The sequence below is a fragment of the Hippoglossus hippoglossus genome, chromosome 11 (assembly GCF_009819705.1).
Source record: "Hippoglossus hippoglossus isolate fHipHip1 chromosome 11, fHipHip1.pri, whole genome shotgun sequence".
In the NCBI taxonomy this organism is placed as follows: domain Eukaryota; kingdom Metazoa; phylum Chordata; class Actinopteri; order Pleuronectiformes; family Pleuronectidae; genus Hippoglossus; species Hippoglossus hippoglossus.
The window spans coordinates 658,090-673,800 of NC_047161.1; the positions used below are offsets into that span (position 1 = coordinate 658,090).

General features: G+C 45.6%; 1 protein-coding gene across 2 annotated transcripts; it reads left to right on the forward strand.

Moving 5' to 3' along the window:
* The first annotated feature begins 8,394 nt into the window (after positions 1 to 8,394).
* On the forward strand, positions 8,395 to 15,504 carry LOC117770838 (zinc fingers and homeoboxes protein 1-like). 2 transcript variants are annotated; one of them, XR_004615449.1, is made up of 8 exons: positions 8,395 to 8,721; positions 9,363 to 9,845; positions 10,239 to 10,865; positions 11,207 to 11,333; positions 11,687 to 12,895; positions 13,002 to 13,127; positions 13,464 to 14,049; positions 14,306 to 14,418. XR_004615449.1 is itself a non-coding variant. In XM_034600599.1 (8 exons), the coding sequence occupies exons 2-7, from the start codon at positions 9,481 to 9,483 to the stop codon at positions 13,950 to 13,952; spliced, it is 2,943 nt and encodes a 980-aa protein (XP_034456490.1). In that variant the 5' UTR covers positions 8,395 to 8,721; positions 9,363 to 9,480; the 3' UTR covers positions 13,953 to 13,960; positions 15,063 to 15,504. The 2 variants fall into 2 exon arrangements, 1 of the variants encoding a protein (XP_034456490.1); XM_034600599.1 differs by lacking the exon at positions 14,306 to 14,418 and adding an exon at positions 15,063 to 15,504 and having other exon boundaries at positions 13,464 to 13,960.
* Positions 15,505 to 15,711: the final 207 nt, after the last annotated feature.

Here is a 15,711-nt window from a genome sequence, read left to right on the forward strand (position 1 = left end):
CTCTGTTTCTCTCCCTTTCTCCGTCTCACTCCTGTTTCTCTCACTTTCTCCGTCTCACTCCTGTTTCTCTCCCTTTCTCCGTCTCACTCCTGTTTCTCTCCCTTTCTCCGTCTCACTCCTGTTTCTCTCCCTTTCTCCGTCTCACTCCTGTTTCTCTCCCTTTCTCCGTCTCACTCCTGTTTCTCTCCCTTTCTCCGTCTCACTCCTGTGTTTCTCTCCCTTTCTCCATCTCACTCCTGTTTCTCTCCCTTTCTCCATCTCACTCCTGTTTCTCTCCCTTTCTCCGTCTCACTCCTGTTTCTCTCCCTTTCTCCATCTCACTCCTGTTTCTCTCCCTTTCTCCGTCTCACTCCTGTTTCTCTCCCTTTCTCCGTCTCACTCCTCTGTTTCTCTCCCTTTCTCCGTCTCACTCCTGTTTCTCTCACTTTCTCCGTCTCACTCCTGTTTCTCTCCCTTTCTCCGTCTCACTCCTGTTTTTCTCCCTTTCTCTGTCTCACTCCTGTTTTTCTCCCTTTCTCTGTCTCACTCCTGTTTCTCTCCCTTTCTCCGTCTCACTCCTCTGTTTCTCTCCCTTTCTCCGTCTCACTCCTCTGTTTCTCTCCCTTTCTCCATCTCACTCCTGTTTCTCTCCCTTTCTCCGTCTCACTCCTGTTTCTCTCCCTTTCTCCGTCTCACTCCTCTGTTTCTCTCCCTTTCTCCATCTCACTCCTCTGTTTCTCTCCCTTTCTCCGTCTCACTCCTGTTTCTCTCCCTTTCTCCGTCTCACTCCTGTTTCTCTCCCTTTCTCTGTCTCACTCCTGTTTCTCTCCCTTTCTCCGTCTCACTCCTCTGTTTCTCTCCCTTTCTCCGTCTCACTCCTGTTTCTCTCCTTTTCTCCATCTCACTCCTGTTTCTCTCCCTTTCTCCGTCTCACTCCTGTTTTTCTCCCTTTCTCCGTCTCACTCCTGTTTCTCTCCCTTTCTCCGTCTCACTCCTGTGTTTCTCTCCCTTTCTCCATCTCATTCCTGTTTCTCTCCCTTTCTCCGTCTCACTCCTGTTTCTCTCCCTTTCTCCGTCTCACTCCTGTTTCTCTCCCTTTCTCCGTCTCACTCCTGTTTCTCTCCCTTTCTCCATCTCACTCCTCTGTTTCTCTCCCTTTCTCCATCTCACTCCTCTGTTTCTCTCCCTTTCTCCGTCTCACTCCTGTTTCTCTCCCTTTCTCCGTCTCACTCCTGTTTCTCTCCCTTTCTCCATCTCACTCCTGTTTCTCTCCCTTTCTCCATCTCACTCCTCTGTTTCTCTCCCTTTCTCCGTCTCACTCCTGTTTCTCTCCCTTTCTCCATCTCACTCCTCTGTTTCTCTCCCTTTCTCCATCTCACTCCTGTTTCTCTCCCTTTCTCCATCTCACTCCTCTGTTTCTCTCCCTTTCTCCATCTCACTCCTCTGTTTCTCTCCCTTTCTCCGTCTCACTCCTGTTTCTCTCCCTTTCTCCATCTCACTCCTCTGTTTCTCTCCCTTTCTCCGTCTCACTCCTGTTTCTCTCCCTTTCTCCATCTCACTCCTCTGTTTCTCTCCCTTTCTCCATCTCACTCCTCTGTTTCTCTCCCTTTCTCCGTCTCACTCCTGTTTCTCTCCCTTTCTCCATCTCACTCCTCTGTTTCTCTCCCTTTCTCCGTCTCACTCCTGTTTCTCTCCCTTTCTCCATCTCACTCCTCTGTTTCTCTCCCTTTCTCCGTCTCACTCCTGTTTCTCTCCCTTTCTCCATCTCACTCCTCTGTTTCTCTCCCTTTCTCCATCTCACTCCTCTGTTTCTCTCCCTTTCTCCGTCTCACTCCTGTTTCTCTCCCTTTCTCTGTCTCACTCCTGTTTCTCTCCCTTTCTCTGTCTCACTCCTGTTTCTCTCCCTTTCTCCGTCTCACTCCTGTTTCTCTCCCTTTCTCCGTCTCACTCCTCTGTTTCTCTCCCTTTCTCCGTCTCACTCCTCTGTTTCTCTCCCTTTCTCCATCTCACTCCTCTGTTTCTCTCCCTTTCTCCGTCTCACTCCTGTTTCTCTCCCTTTCTCCATCTCACTCCTCTGTTTCTCTCCCTTTCTCCATCTCACTCCTCTGTTTCTCTCCCTTTCTCCATCTCACTCCTCTGTTTCTCTCCCTTTCTCCGTCTCACTCCTGTTTCTCTCCCTTTCTCCATCTCACTCCTCTGTTTCTCTCCCTTTCTCCGTCTCACTCCTCTGTTTCTCTCCCTTTCTCCGTCTCACTCCTGTTTCTCTCCCTTTCTCCATCTCACTCCTCTGTTTCTCTCCCTTTCTCCGTCTCACTCCTGTTTCTCTCCCTTTCTTTTTCTTTCTACCGTCTTCTCATGTGTAACTTGCCTCTACCTCTCATCCGTCTGCACTGTAGAGTCGCAATGTTTACCGCCGGGAATGCACAGACCTGATTGGCTGAGTAGTATCACGTGGGATGGCTTAACTCGCATGCAATTGGTCTGTGCGTTTCCTCAGCCGCTAAGCCACTACCGTAAAGACTACAGAAGCTGCGCCGGTTACAAATAGAAGCGCCCCGTCAGGTTTTAAATCATAACCTTCTGTTTTGGCTGTAGGTCCGGGTCCGTACGGGACGGCTTCTGGGTCCGGACCCGGACCGCGGTCCGCCTGTTAGTGACCTCTGATCTAGATGTTCAGTCCTAAATACATGTTCTCTTGTGACAGGGTCAGGATCTACCGGCTCAAGTGTCTCAAGTGTCTCAACTGTCTCAACTGACTCTGGTAAGAATCTTTGTTTTGTTCATGAAAGTGTATTTGTATTACTATGATCATGCCAACAACTGGATCCCAGAAATTCTTTGTCCAGACGAATGTTTTAGCTCCAGATCAGAAATAATGTCCGTCCTCAGTAACACCTGAAAACACACAGGACCGTTCAGAGACTCTGATTCAACAGCTGCTGACAAAGAGAAGGGCAGAAAGGCTTGTAGTTCATTATCCATGTTGTGTTCACCCTGTGACTGGAAGACCGGATCAGGAAGTACTTTCCTGGCTGTGTGGATACCAAGCACAAAGCTGAAGAAAATGCATTTTGAAACTGAAATGCATCCATGTGGACGTAGCCTGAAGGTGTGAAAGTCAAAATGTACGTTCAAGCTGGAAAACAAGCTTGAAGCTTCAATTTGTATTAATTTATTAGGACTTTGGTGTTTTTCTTCCTCCTCCCCAGTAAAAAGGAGTTGAATCACTGAAAACTAAATTCTTTAAACTGAAATACTCTGCTTTGTCATTTTAGACTTAAAACCCAAAATGTATATTTTAGTTGCATAAAATACATAACAGACAAATAGCAGATCTGTTTTGTCAGTATTTTAATAGAGTAAAGAAGTAACATGTCTGTTTATCGTCTGCAGGTGAATCCAAGAATCCCTCCGAAAACGAAGTTCTGATGGAGAAGTGACATCGTCTGGATCGTCAATAAACTTAGACTTAATCATAATAAGAATAATCATAATCATAACTTTTATCCATATAGAACCATATGTATTTTTACCATGTGAAGTAAAGAAAACCTCCTTGTAGGACACATTGTGGAACATAACAGAAAATATATCAAACAGCTCTGAGCTCCTACATTGATAAACGCCGTACCTGGGGTGACCGGGCGCCCCCCCTCTCTGTGGAACACATTACCACCCCACATCAAAAAGGCCCCAAGACTGGCCCCCACACTGCTGTCATTCAAAAAGGCCCCCACACAGCTGTCATTCAAAAAGGCCTCCACACTGCTGTCATTCAAAAAGGCCCCCACACTGCTGTCATTCAAAAAGGCCCCCACACTGCTGTCATTCAAAAAGGCCCCCACACTGCTGTCATTCAAAAAGGCCCCCACACTGCTGTCATTCAAAAAGGCCTCCACACTCCTGTCATTCAAAAAGGCCCCCACACTGCTGTCATTCAAAAAGGCCCCCACACTGCTGTCATTCAAAAAGGCCCCCACACAGCTGTCATTCAAAAAGGCCTCCACACTGCTGTCATTCAAAAAGGCCCCCACACTGCTGTCATTCAAAAAGGCCCCCACACTGCTGTCATTCAAAAAGGCCCCCACACTGCTGTCATTCAAAAAGGCCCCCACACTGCTGTCATTCAAAAAGGCCTCCACACTCCTGTCATTCAAAAAGGCCCCCACACTGCTGTCATTCAAAAAGGCCCCCACACTGCTGTCATTCAAAAAGGCCCCCACACTGCTGTCATTCAAAACCAACCTCTTCAAACTTGCCTTCCCCAGCTACCCCACTAGGGGGTGGGGGGGGGGGTGGGGGGGTAACCACGCTCTGACCGTAGCGTGGCGTAGAATTTTGATGATTCGCCAAAAAAGAGGGATTTATTATAACTCCTCTGTGCAGTATTCTATCAGCCTCAAACCTCATTCACACATTCACAGTCCCGCCCTGATCAGATCCATGTGTCAATATTGCCTCATCATTACAGCGCCACCTGCTGGCTACAGGAAGTGACATGTTTTATACTTTGATGCACTGCTCCTGGCTGCTTTACCATAAACAGCTCAGTCAAGCCATTGGATCATGGTCAGAATTGTGACATTTCCTCAAACCGTGTAAACATTGAGGTGTGGCAAAGTTTCATTTATTATTATTATTATTATAAACTAGTCGATGTACAGGTATTATATTGTTATAGATAAGATAAAATGAATTAAATTTAAAAACAAAGTGTGGCTAACAGGATACAAATCTGTAGAATAAGAATAAATATGAATTCATTAATTATAAAAACTAAAATATTAAAACGTAATAATAGTATTATCTAATACTAGAAGGGAGACTTTGTTGTCGGCCATGTTTGAAGGTGAGTCTTCAGTTGAGATGAAATCATAAGAAATAAATGGGCAGTAGATGCAGTGATGCTAAAACTGCGATGATATGACGAGATCTGTACGTAGTTCATCTGTCGCTGAATTCTGGAGGAGTTGCAGTTGAGAGACTGAGTGGAAGTTTAATCAGGTGAAAAGAGAGACGTGATGATTTAAAATTATGTATATGTAAAATTAATTACTTTTTCTTTGAGGTAGAAATTAAGTTCGTGTCTGAACTTGGAAGTTACTTCTTAAATCAACACTATGTAACTGTTACTGAGCAACAGCGCCCCCTGCAGCCACGCAAGGTGATTCAGTGGTTCAATGGTGTTGATTTGATGTCAGCAGTGAAGAGAAGAGGACCGAGGATTGAGCCTTGTGGAACTCCTTTTCTAATCATCATGACACTGGATCTTTGAATCACTAGAAGCTACTGCTTGGTTATATCAGGTCTGTGGGTTAGTGACCATTCTCTCTGTTCACAGTCAGTGAAGAAGTGAACAGTCAAGCTGCTGTTTCAAGGTAGAGACGTTGCATAGTGTTGATTGAATTGAATTTAATAGTGTAAGACCTTGTCTGGTAAAAGACGTCCGATTTTTTATTTAAACCTACATTTTTACTGGAATTATTGAGAAACTAAGAATCGAATAGATGTGGAAACAGATCATTGGATAAAAGAAAAAATGTGAACGGGAACATTTGCACCGTTACTCTATTTAATCTGCTCATTAAATTAAATATTATGTTGGATTCCTTATATAACTTGTGCGAAACAAGGTTTAAATTGTAATTAAAAAGAATGAAATGTACTTTGATTTTGTTCAAACTGAGTGATGAGATCATTCAGAACAAATCATGTCATATTTTTATAACTCAGGTATAATCAGGAGTCTTTTACATACACAGACACGTCCCTGCTGCAAATACAGTCTTTGTTTCTGTTGAGTATTTAAAGGATCTTTGCTTTTTTAATGCTGAGCTCACACTGGATTTAATGACTTTATTCATTGTAGAATATTATATTTCTTGCTGGTGCTTAGTTTGCCTGTTATTTGATTTACAATCAGTTATTCTTTATTAAGTACTTTAAACTCACTTTATGTTTAGGAATTCATTTTACTGTTTTAAAACTGTTTTATAAATATCATTGTAATAAACCTCTTGAATCTGCTTTGTGTGTGAAATGGGTTAGGGGTTATCTGGGGTTAGGGTTATCTGGGTTTAGGGTTATCTGGGGTTAGGGTTATCTGGGGTTAGGGGTTATCTGGGGTTAGGGTTATCTGGGTTTAGGGTTATCTGGGGTTAGGGGTTACATTTATCTGCTCAGTGATAATGTACGAATCACGGGACATGTATTTGATATTTGTATTTTCTATTTTAAAAGTTTGCTTGACTTTAAGTCTCCAATATATCACTGTTGATCAATGCCAATGTTATTGATGTTAACTTAAGACACAGTTTCTCAAGTTTTCTCTTTGTGATTGTGTCTTTTTGTTAAAATCAAATAATTAAAGTGTGTTAGTCTGATTGAATCATTTCTGAATTGTGTGTTTGTTCTTGTGAAATCTACGTGTCGAGTGCTATATTGTCTTTAAAGATGTAACTAATGTGATTACTATTTATTTAAAATGTAACTAGCTAAATACATGTGTGTGTGTGTGTATATATATATATATATATACAGTGTCTCAGTGTACATGTACTTCACTGTCTCAGTACACGGTGTACATGTACTTTACTGTCAAAGTACACGGTGTACATGTACTTCACTGTCTTAGTACATGGTGTACATGTACTTTAATGTCTCAGTACACGGTGTACATGTACTTTAATGTCTCAGTACACGGTGTACATGTACTTTAATGTCTCAGTACACGGTGTACATGTACTTTACTGTCAGTACAGTGTACATGTACTTCACTGTGTCAGTACACGGTGTACATGTACTTTACTGTCAGTACAGTGTACATGTACTTCACAGTCTTAGTACACAGTGTACATGTACTTTACTGTCAGTACAGTGTACATGTACTTCACTGTCTCAGTACACAGTGTACATGTACTTCACTGTCTTAGTACACAGTGTACATGTACTTTACTGTCAGTACAGTGTACATGTACTTCACTGTCTCAGTACACAGTGTACATGTACTTTACTGTCAGTACAGTGTACATGTACTTCACTGTCTCAGTACAGTGTACATGTACTTTAATGTCTCAGTACACAGTGTACATGTACTTCACTGTCTCAGTACAGTGTACATGTACTTTACTGTCTCAGTACAGTGTACATGTACTTCACTGTCTCAGTACACAGTGTACATGTACTTTACTGTCAGTACAGTGTACATGTACTTCACTGTCTCAGTACAGTGTACATGTACTTAATGTCTCAGTACACAGTGTACATGTACTTCACTGTCTCAGTACAGTGTACATGTACTTTACTGTCTCAGTACAGTGTACATGTACTTCACTGTCTCAGTACACAGTGTACATGTACTTTACTGTCAGTACAGTGTACATGTACTTCACTGTCTCAGTACAGTGTACATGTACTTTAATGTCTCAGTACACAGTGTACATGTACTTCACTGTCTCAGTACAGTGTACATGTACTTTACTGTCTCAGTACAGTGTACATGTACTTCACTGTCTCAGTACACAGTGTACATGTACTTTACTGTCAGTACAGTGTACATGTACTTCACTGTCTCAGTACAGTGTACATGTACTTTAATGTCTCAGTACACAGTGTACATGTTCTTCACTGTCTCAGTACAGTGTACATGTTCTTCACTGTCTCAGTACAGTGTACATGTACTTTAATGTCTCAGTACAGTGTACATGTACTTTAATGTCTCAGTACACAGTGTACATGTACTTTAGGACAGAACACACTCCCGTCGTCTGTCTATGACGTAATGACGCACGCGAAACCTTTGCTGTGACGCTGACGTAAGAAAAAAACAAATAAACGTGTCAAGCTGACGTAAGTACAGGAACTAATGTTTTCGCTTTACAGGGATACCTTCAAAATAAAAGTCTTGGAATAGTTGCGCATTTAAACCATGCTGATGGTAATTTTAAAAACCGGCCTCATTTAGAAAAGCAGTCCGAGTCAAAACTGGTAAAAGATAAATAAATTTAAATCTATTTAAAAAAAGAGAAGCGGTAAAAATAAAGATAATGAACAAGTAAAACATGTTTGAGACTGAGATCATAAATAAACTGAGTTACTGGCTCCAAATCACAAAATATACATTTTAATATCAGAAAATTAAAATTAACATTTCATGATAAATATAGAATGAAAATAGCAAAATGTCTTTGTTTCAATTGTTAAGCAAATTTTCTTTAGTTTGATGTTTCCTGTGTTTTATTTTTTTATATTATTGTAAATAAGGAAACAATATATTGTTATGGTTATTATTATTTCTTTGGTTTTACTTTTTATTATTATCATGATCGGCATTATTATTATGGATGTTTTAGCTTTTCCCCCATATTTAAAATATTGAGGCTTTTAGTTTGAAATGCTCCGACCGGTAGTCGCTCTCTTGTAGCAGAAGAATAAAGATGGCCGCCGTCAGGTCGGTGGAAGAATCGGAGCCTTTTTTATTAAACTGTCTCTTTTACTAACGACGCGACGGAGCGAGCGATGCGGGTCGTGGAGACGCTCGCGGGCAGCGGAGCTAACGGGCGGTAGTCGGGCGCGTTCCCGGCCGTGAGAGCGGCTCAGCGTGCGGCTGAAGCCGATGGGCTCCTCGGTGTATTTGGGTAAAAAAGACGGAAGACTGCGCATCAACAGAGCGAAGCGGCGATGCTAACATGCTAACCTGCTAACGGGTCCAAGCAACATGTCGAACCGGAGCCGATTCTCCAGGTAAACACACCGGGCCGCCGGGGGAGGGTCTGCGGGTCTGCGGAGGGTCAGAGGCGGCGTCAGACCCGCCTCACACCCGCCTCACACCCGCGTCCTCCGGAGAACTAACCCGTTAGACATCCAGTTAGCTAATGTTAGCTAGCTGCCGTCCACTTTCTCTTTATATCTGTGCGTCTGTGCGTGTGTCTGTCTGTGTGTGTGTGTGTGTGTGTTTATCTGTGTGCGTGTTTATCTGTGTGCGTGTCTGTGTCTGCGCGTGCGCGTGGTTGCAGGGTTTCATTCATGTTTACCAACCAGCAGCAGATAAAGTGTCGTCAGCTCATATTTAAATCTTCTTTCTTTATCATGAGATAAGTGAGTTGGTCTCGGTCCTGGTTCGAAGCGTGGCCCCCGGGCACCGGCAGGACGAGGCCCCCGGGCACCGGCAGGACGAGGCCCCCGGGCACCGGCAGGACGAGGTCCCCGGACCCTCCTCTGCACTGGCAGATGAGGGCTTGGTCGTTTTCTGTCTCTTTTTCTTTTATAAATGAGTTTTGTGACATTTACAGTCGGAGGCTCTAACAAATCACAAGCGTCCTCTCAGAAATAGTTCCCTCTGTTTCTCTCACTGTTGAGTTAAACTTTCACTTTTTCGTCTTCAGGAAATAAGAAAAGCAGAAGAATCATTTCGACCGACGACCTCCTTCTGTATGGAGCCACCACAGGACGACGTCAAGTGAGAGCGCAGACAGACAGACGCAGCACTCTCTTAACCGCAGGATGGCGAGCAGGAGGAAATCCACCACCCCCTGCATGGTTCCTCCCAGAGAAACCGTCGACTCAGACCAGGAGATGGAGGAAGTCACGGACGAGACAGAAGGGGAAGCAGAGGACAGTAATGGCGTGGGGACCATCTCTGCGGAGGTTTGCGACCTGTCGGCCGAGCAAGGGGGCGAGGCCGACGTCCGACAGGTGTCAGACCACTACCTGGACCTGAACATGGCCGAGGGAGGATACGAGTGTAAATACTGCAGCTTCCAGACGTCCGAGCTGAACCTGTTCACCATGCACGTGGACACGGAGCATCCTGACGTCGTCCTCAACACCTCCTACGTCTGCATGGAGTGCGACTACCACACCAAGAGGTGGCCTCTCCTAACACCGCTCTTCTGTCAAGACTAAAACTAAACTCTGTGAATCCAACCTGTCGTTTTAACGTTTTTATAAATCACTTGAAATCATTTTCACTCTTTGAGTCAAAACATTGTGGGTTAAATATGTTTGGATTCTGGAAGTTGTTTTGATCAGAGCCCGACTGATATGGATTTTTGGGGCTGATATCGATCTTAGTGTAAAACATTGTCAAAATGTTGATACTGATATATCGTCTAGTATATATGAATATAATTAATTCAGTGAGATGTTGTTATCAAACCCTTTTAAATGTAATCGTGTGAAGAGAGGTTTAAGTCTGTCTGTGGGTTTGTCTTTTCTTTATTTATGTCAAAACATATTTACCCATAATTCTCTCCCTCTAGTTACGACACGCTGCTGGCCCACAATGCTCGTCTGCACCCAGGTGAGGACAACTTCACACGGACGATGGTGAAGAGGAACAACGAGACCATCTTCCAGCAGACGGTCAACGACCTCACCTTTGACGGCAGCTTCGTCAAAGTGGAAGACGACGAGGCGGAGGAGACGTCCCACAAGGGCATCGCCCTCAGCAAGACGCCCATCATGAGAATCAAGAGCAGACTGGAGCCCAAGAAGTTCACTGCTACGCACAAAATGGCCATGGACGACATCATCAAAGTGGAAAGTGACGAAGAGGACGAGGAGAACAAGGAGCCGCCCACTCTGTCTCCCGCCCCGATGACCCCTGCCGCCGTGACCCCTTGCCTCATCCCCATCTCCACGCCGCTGCAGCTCCAGGCCATCCCGCAGAGCATTGTGGTCAACAGCTCCAACGTGCTGCACATTAAAGGCAGCTCTGCCGGTGGCGGCACCGTGCTGCCCCCGGGGACGCTGGCTCAGGTTCTGTCGGCGCTGCAGCAGCAGCACAGCGCTCAGACCCAGACTCAGCTCCTCATCCCCATCAGCAGCATCCCCACATACAACACGGCCATGGACAACAACGTCCTGCTGGTCAGCGCCTACAACCGGTAACCGTCTTATTTAAACAGTCAAATATTTAAAAACTACAACTTAATCTTATTCTACCAAAGTCACGAGCTTTCCAGACTTTTCCAGACAAACGTTAATCTATAAAAACTATGACCCGACTGATGTGGATATTAGATATTAGGGAGTAAATCATTTCGGCTCAGATCTGCAAACAGCTGCAAACGAACAGAATGAAACACGGGCTGCAGAGATGTTTAGTTTGTAAAAGCCTCTCTGGTGTTTCCAGGTTTACTCTCACTGTGTTTACACTGCATGTTAAAAACCTGTCCTCTCTTTATTTAATCTCTAAATTTAGTCGGACTCTTATTTTGCGTCGCAGGTTTCCGTACCCCTCCGTCTCTGAGATCATGGGCCTGTCGTCTCAGACCAAGTTCAGTGAGGAGCAGATCAAGGTCTGGTTTTCTGCTCAGAGGCTCAAACACGGAGTCAGCTGGACGCCGGAGGAGGTCGGTGCTTTACGAGACACAAGACATCACGTGTGCACTTTTCACATTTGTCCCTCAAATGATGCTTTTCTAATGAGCAGGAAAGTCACAAAGTTTCAACTGTAAAATGTAAATGCATCATATTAATCCTTCCATTGTTTTAGCAGATTGGAATAGTGCAGGCTGCATTAATGATATCACTATTATCATTATTATTAAGTAATGACAGATATGATACAGAAATAAATAATTCAAAGTTCGTCTGTTCACACCTGACATTAAGATGCGGCCTCAACGTGTCGTAGTGAAACTGCTTTGATCAGGTCAGCACGTCCCCGTGAAAATCCTTAACAGATCAGTCTTGCTCTCTGCAGGTGGAGGAGGCGAGGAGGAAGAAGTTCAACGGCACGGTGCAGAACGTCCCTCAGACCATCACCGTCATCCCCGCCAACATCGCTGCGGCCACCAACGGCCTGCAGTCCATCTTCCAGACGTGTCAGATTGTCGGACAGCCGGGCCTCGTCCTCACTCAGGTGGCCGGTAACGGCAGCACCTTGCCCGTCGCCTCCCCAATCACCCTGACGGTCGCGGGTGTCCCCGGCAACCAGCCAAAAGCTGCCGAACCATCGACGTCGGAATCAAAGACGGAGATGTCTGTGTCTTCGGCCAGCGTGCCGCTCAGTTTGGACGCAGCAGGGACGAAACCGAAGAAGTCGAAGGAGCAGCTGGCAGAGCTGAAGGCCAGCTACGGCAGGAGGCAGTTCGCCACGGAGGTGGAGATATCTCGGCTCATGCAGGTCACTAAACTCTCCAAACGAGCAATAAAGAAGTGGTTCAGCGACACGCGTTATAACCAGAGGAACTCGAAGGATCACCACGGCGTCCTGCTGAGTGAGGCGGTTCCCAGCAGAGCGGCGTCAGCAGGGGGAGGCAGAGCAGGAAGGACCAGCAGCGGGAGTCTGAACGACAGCAGCTACAGCGACCACGCCACCACCACCATTGTTATTGACTCCAGCGACGACGCCAGCGACTCCTCCCCGACCTCTGCCAACGCACCGGGGTCGTCCTGTCCATCCAGCGCCCCCAGGGTCAAATTCCGCCACGCCTTCCCTGACTTCACGCCACAGAAGTTCAAGGAAAAGACGCCGGAGCAGTTGCTCATCCTGGAGGCCAGCTTCCAGAAATTAGACACACCCTCGGACGAGGAGCTGAGCCGGCTGCGAGCAGAGACGAAGCTGACGAGGCGCGAGGTAGACGCCTGGTTCACCGAGAGGCGGAAAATGCCGCCAGCGGCCAAAGATGTCGACAGCGATGGAGAAGGAGAGAAGGTTAAACCGGCCTCGGCTCAGGAGAGGCACACGACTCCTCCTGGTGGCAGGAAGTTGGTGAAGAAGACGCCGGAGCAGCTCCACATCCTGAAGAAAGCGTTTGTCCGCACGCAGTGGCCGACAGCCGAGGAGTACGACCAGATGACGGAGGACAGCCGCCTGCCGAGGTCGTACATCGTCAACTGGTTCGGAGACACACGCTACGCCTGCAAGAACAGCAACCTGAAGTGGTACTACCTCTACCAGAGCGGCAAGGTTTGTTTAACCACGTGTCAGAACGACGTAGTTACTGTCAAACATGTTTTTATGCAACATGTGATTTTGGTTCCAACAACAGTCGTGGTGTTTCTTTTATGAACAGGAGGACGAGGCGCTGAACGGTGGCGCCAAGAAGAAGCCGAGGAAGCGTTACCGAGGTTGGTCCAGGAGGACGCGCCGGCCTTATCCCTGCAAACCTTCCCCACAGGGGGGCGCCACCGCCATCAAGGTCTGTGCACACATTAACCTGAAGCTGCTGGTGAAGGTTCAGCAGATTGAACCTTCACCAGCAGCTTGTTAACTAAATCTATCACGGGCTGTGGTTCAGAAGCTTTTAGAGCTTTTCAAGACATAATTCATTTTTATTTTGGGCTTAGGCTGAGATACATTTGTCTGATATTAAAATACAATGCAGTCCCAACAAATCTAGTGACTTGTAAACACAACCCTGTATGAAATCAGAGATATATGTGATATATCTGAGTTAATATCAGTCGTCTGAAGTTTACCTCAGATAAAAACATGTTTACAGGCTTCTCTGGTTCCTCTCTTCCTCCCTCTGCAGGTGAAGTCCGGCAAAGCGTTTCTGAAGGACTACTTCCTTAAACACCGAGCCCTGAGTGAGAAGGACCTGGACGACCTGGTGACCAAGTCCAGCATGAGCTACGAGCACGTGAGGGACTGGTTCTCCTCCACCGCCAGGCGGGTGGAGGAGGGCAAGGAGCCGTTCAGTGACGAGGAGGCTGAGGGAGAGGACGCTGAAGGAGAGGAGGCTGAGGGGGAGGATGAGGAGGAGGAGGAGGAGGACGAGGAAGGGGAAGGGGAGGAGGAGGAGGAGGAGGAGGAGGCGGCGGCGGCGGCGGCGGCGGCAGCAGCAGCAGAAGAGCACGGATGCAGCGAGGAAGAGATGGAGGTGAAAGAACAAGGAGAGGAGGCTTCAGATGACGAATGCAAGGAGGAAGAAGAGGAGGAAGAGGCGGAGTTGGAGGAGGAGATCCAGGAGGAAGCTGGAGAAGTCAGCCAATCACAGCCTCAGGCAGAGGAGCAGACATGAGCCTGCAGGTAAAGTAGGACTCGTAAATGACCAACTGACCAATACTTTTATTATCAATTTATATCATTTATTCAGTTGAACCCAATTAGACCAAAGATGCTCCAGGCAGCATCGTTCATATTGAGGTTTGAATTCAGCCCAGACGTGATGTCACAGGCTGCAGCAGTTCCTCTGAATGAAAAGAGCAGCAGACAGAACCAGCAACAGTCGTTAGCTGCAGCTCTGCTGACACATATTCAGTTAATCGTTTAACTTAGTCAAATCTGAACATTATCTAAACTCTGTCCTGGTGTCAAGTTGTCTAATTAATGATTCCAGTCACTGAGGAAGCTGGAAGCTTCTCGATATGTGAGGGTTTGAGTTTCTCTCTTTAGTAAGATTGAAAATATTTTATATATATATGTTTCCTCCTTGACTCCCTGAGCGTCTGTTCTCTGTGACTCTGCTGAGTGGGTTCCATCTCCTGTGAGAAGAACTGACTGAGAGTCAGCTTCAACTGTCACAACCAGCTCCAGGTGAAGAGTGAAGCTGAACTGAGATCAGTTAAAAACACTCTGAAGTTATTAAAAACCAGAGTTTATCTCCAATATTCAGCAGGAAACTTTGAAACATGAAGAATCCTGAACAGAGTTTGGTGGATTTGTTACAGACAGAAAAAACTGACGCTGATGAAAACATAACCTCGTCTCTGGAGATAATTTGATCATATGAACAAACGTTCCCTCTCTATTTGGTTCAGAATGAATCCCCAGGTGTGGCTGCAGAGGGCGCTGTTTGCTCACTAAAAGATAGTGTTGCTTATTAACCTGAAGTAAAGTCATTAAATCAAGAATAAAACCTTAAAATTAGAAAATAGAAATATTATGAAGATGAAAATACAAAGATAAAATCCTCCGATGTCTTTGTCCTGTTGATGCAGCAGGTTCACCTGAAACGTTCAGTGGCGACAACTTTATAAATAACTGCTCGTCGTCAGTGACTTAATTCATCTTCATCATAATATTCTTGTTCATTTTCTTCAAGAATTATCCTCAAACCAAAGTGACAATTAAAAATGCAGCAGCTGGAACATTATGAACACGCTGTTCTTTTATCTTTGTCTTTCCACAGAATTAGCATTGCTTCCCCCAACCGCGGAGCCGGCACAGACGGAGATATACAGGTATGTCAGTGTTTCTCAGCTGGCGGCTCGGGACCCAAAGACGCCGCAGGAAGCTCAGACAGATCACGTGACACTGAACCGACGGCGTTGTGCCTTCGAGTTGAACTTTGGGTCCCGATGAAGCTGAGAGGCACTGAGACAACGAGCGGAATTAAAGGACGTCAGGACTTGGTTTGTTTTGATGAACTGTGGGGACCAACTCCACGTCAAAGACGACGCTTCTCCCCGAGCGGCGGCGCCACGAGAGTAAGTTCCAGCTCTGCTCCTGTACAACTCACAAGCCTTTTACTCTGGGGAGAATGACGGGGCTTTTGTTTTGGCCTTTACGTCACTTTTCTTATTAAAAAAAAAAAGCGTTTTAAGGTAAACTTTGTATAAAGGAAAAAAAATCCAAAACATTTCAGAGGTGAGACCTCGCGTGGTTCTGTCGTTATTAAAAACCTTTTCTCAGGGGAACGTCTTCTCCCCAAAACCCGACGGTGAAAACTTCTTTCTCCTCTGAAAGAAAAGGTTTTGAAAACCACAACTGTCTGAATTAGTGCCATTCTGTTAATAACTTTGTTTTAAATTTAAAAAAAAAAGTGCTGGAATAAATTC

What these genes read in the sequence shown, in the direction of transcription:
- LOC117770838 (XM_034600599.1), top strand. Translation starts at nt 9,481, where the DNA reads ATGGCGAGCAGGAGGAAATCCACCACCCCCTGCATGGTTCCTCCCAGA. An exon ending in CTGGTCAGCGCCTACAACCG is followed by an intron (nt 10,866 to 11,206) that starts GTAACCGTCTTA and finishes TTTGCGTCGCAG; the next exon opens with GTTTCCGTACCCCTCCGTCT. An exon ending in TCAGCTGGACGCCGGAGGAG is followed by an intron (nt 11,334 to 11,686) that starts GTCGGTGCTTTA and finishes TGCTCTCTGCAG; the next exon opens with GTGGAGGAGGCGAGGAGGAA.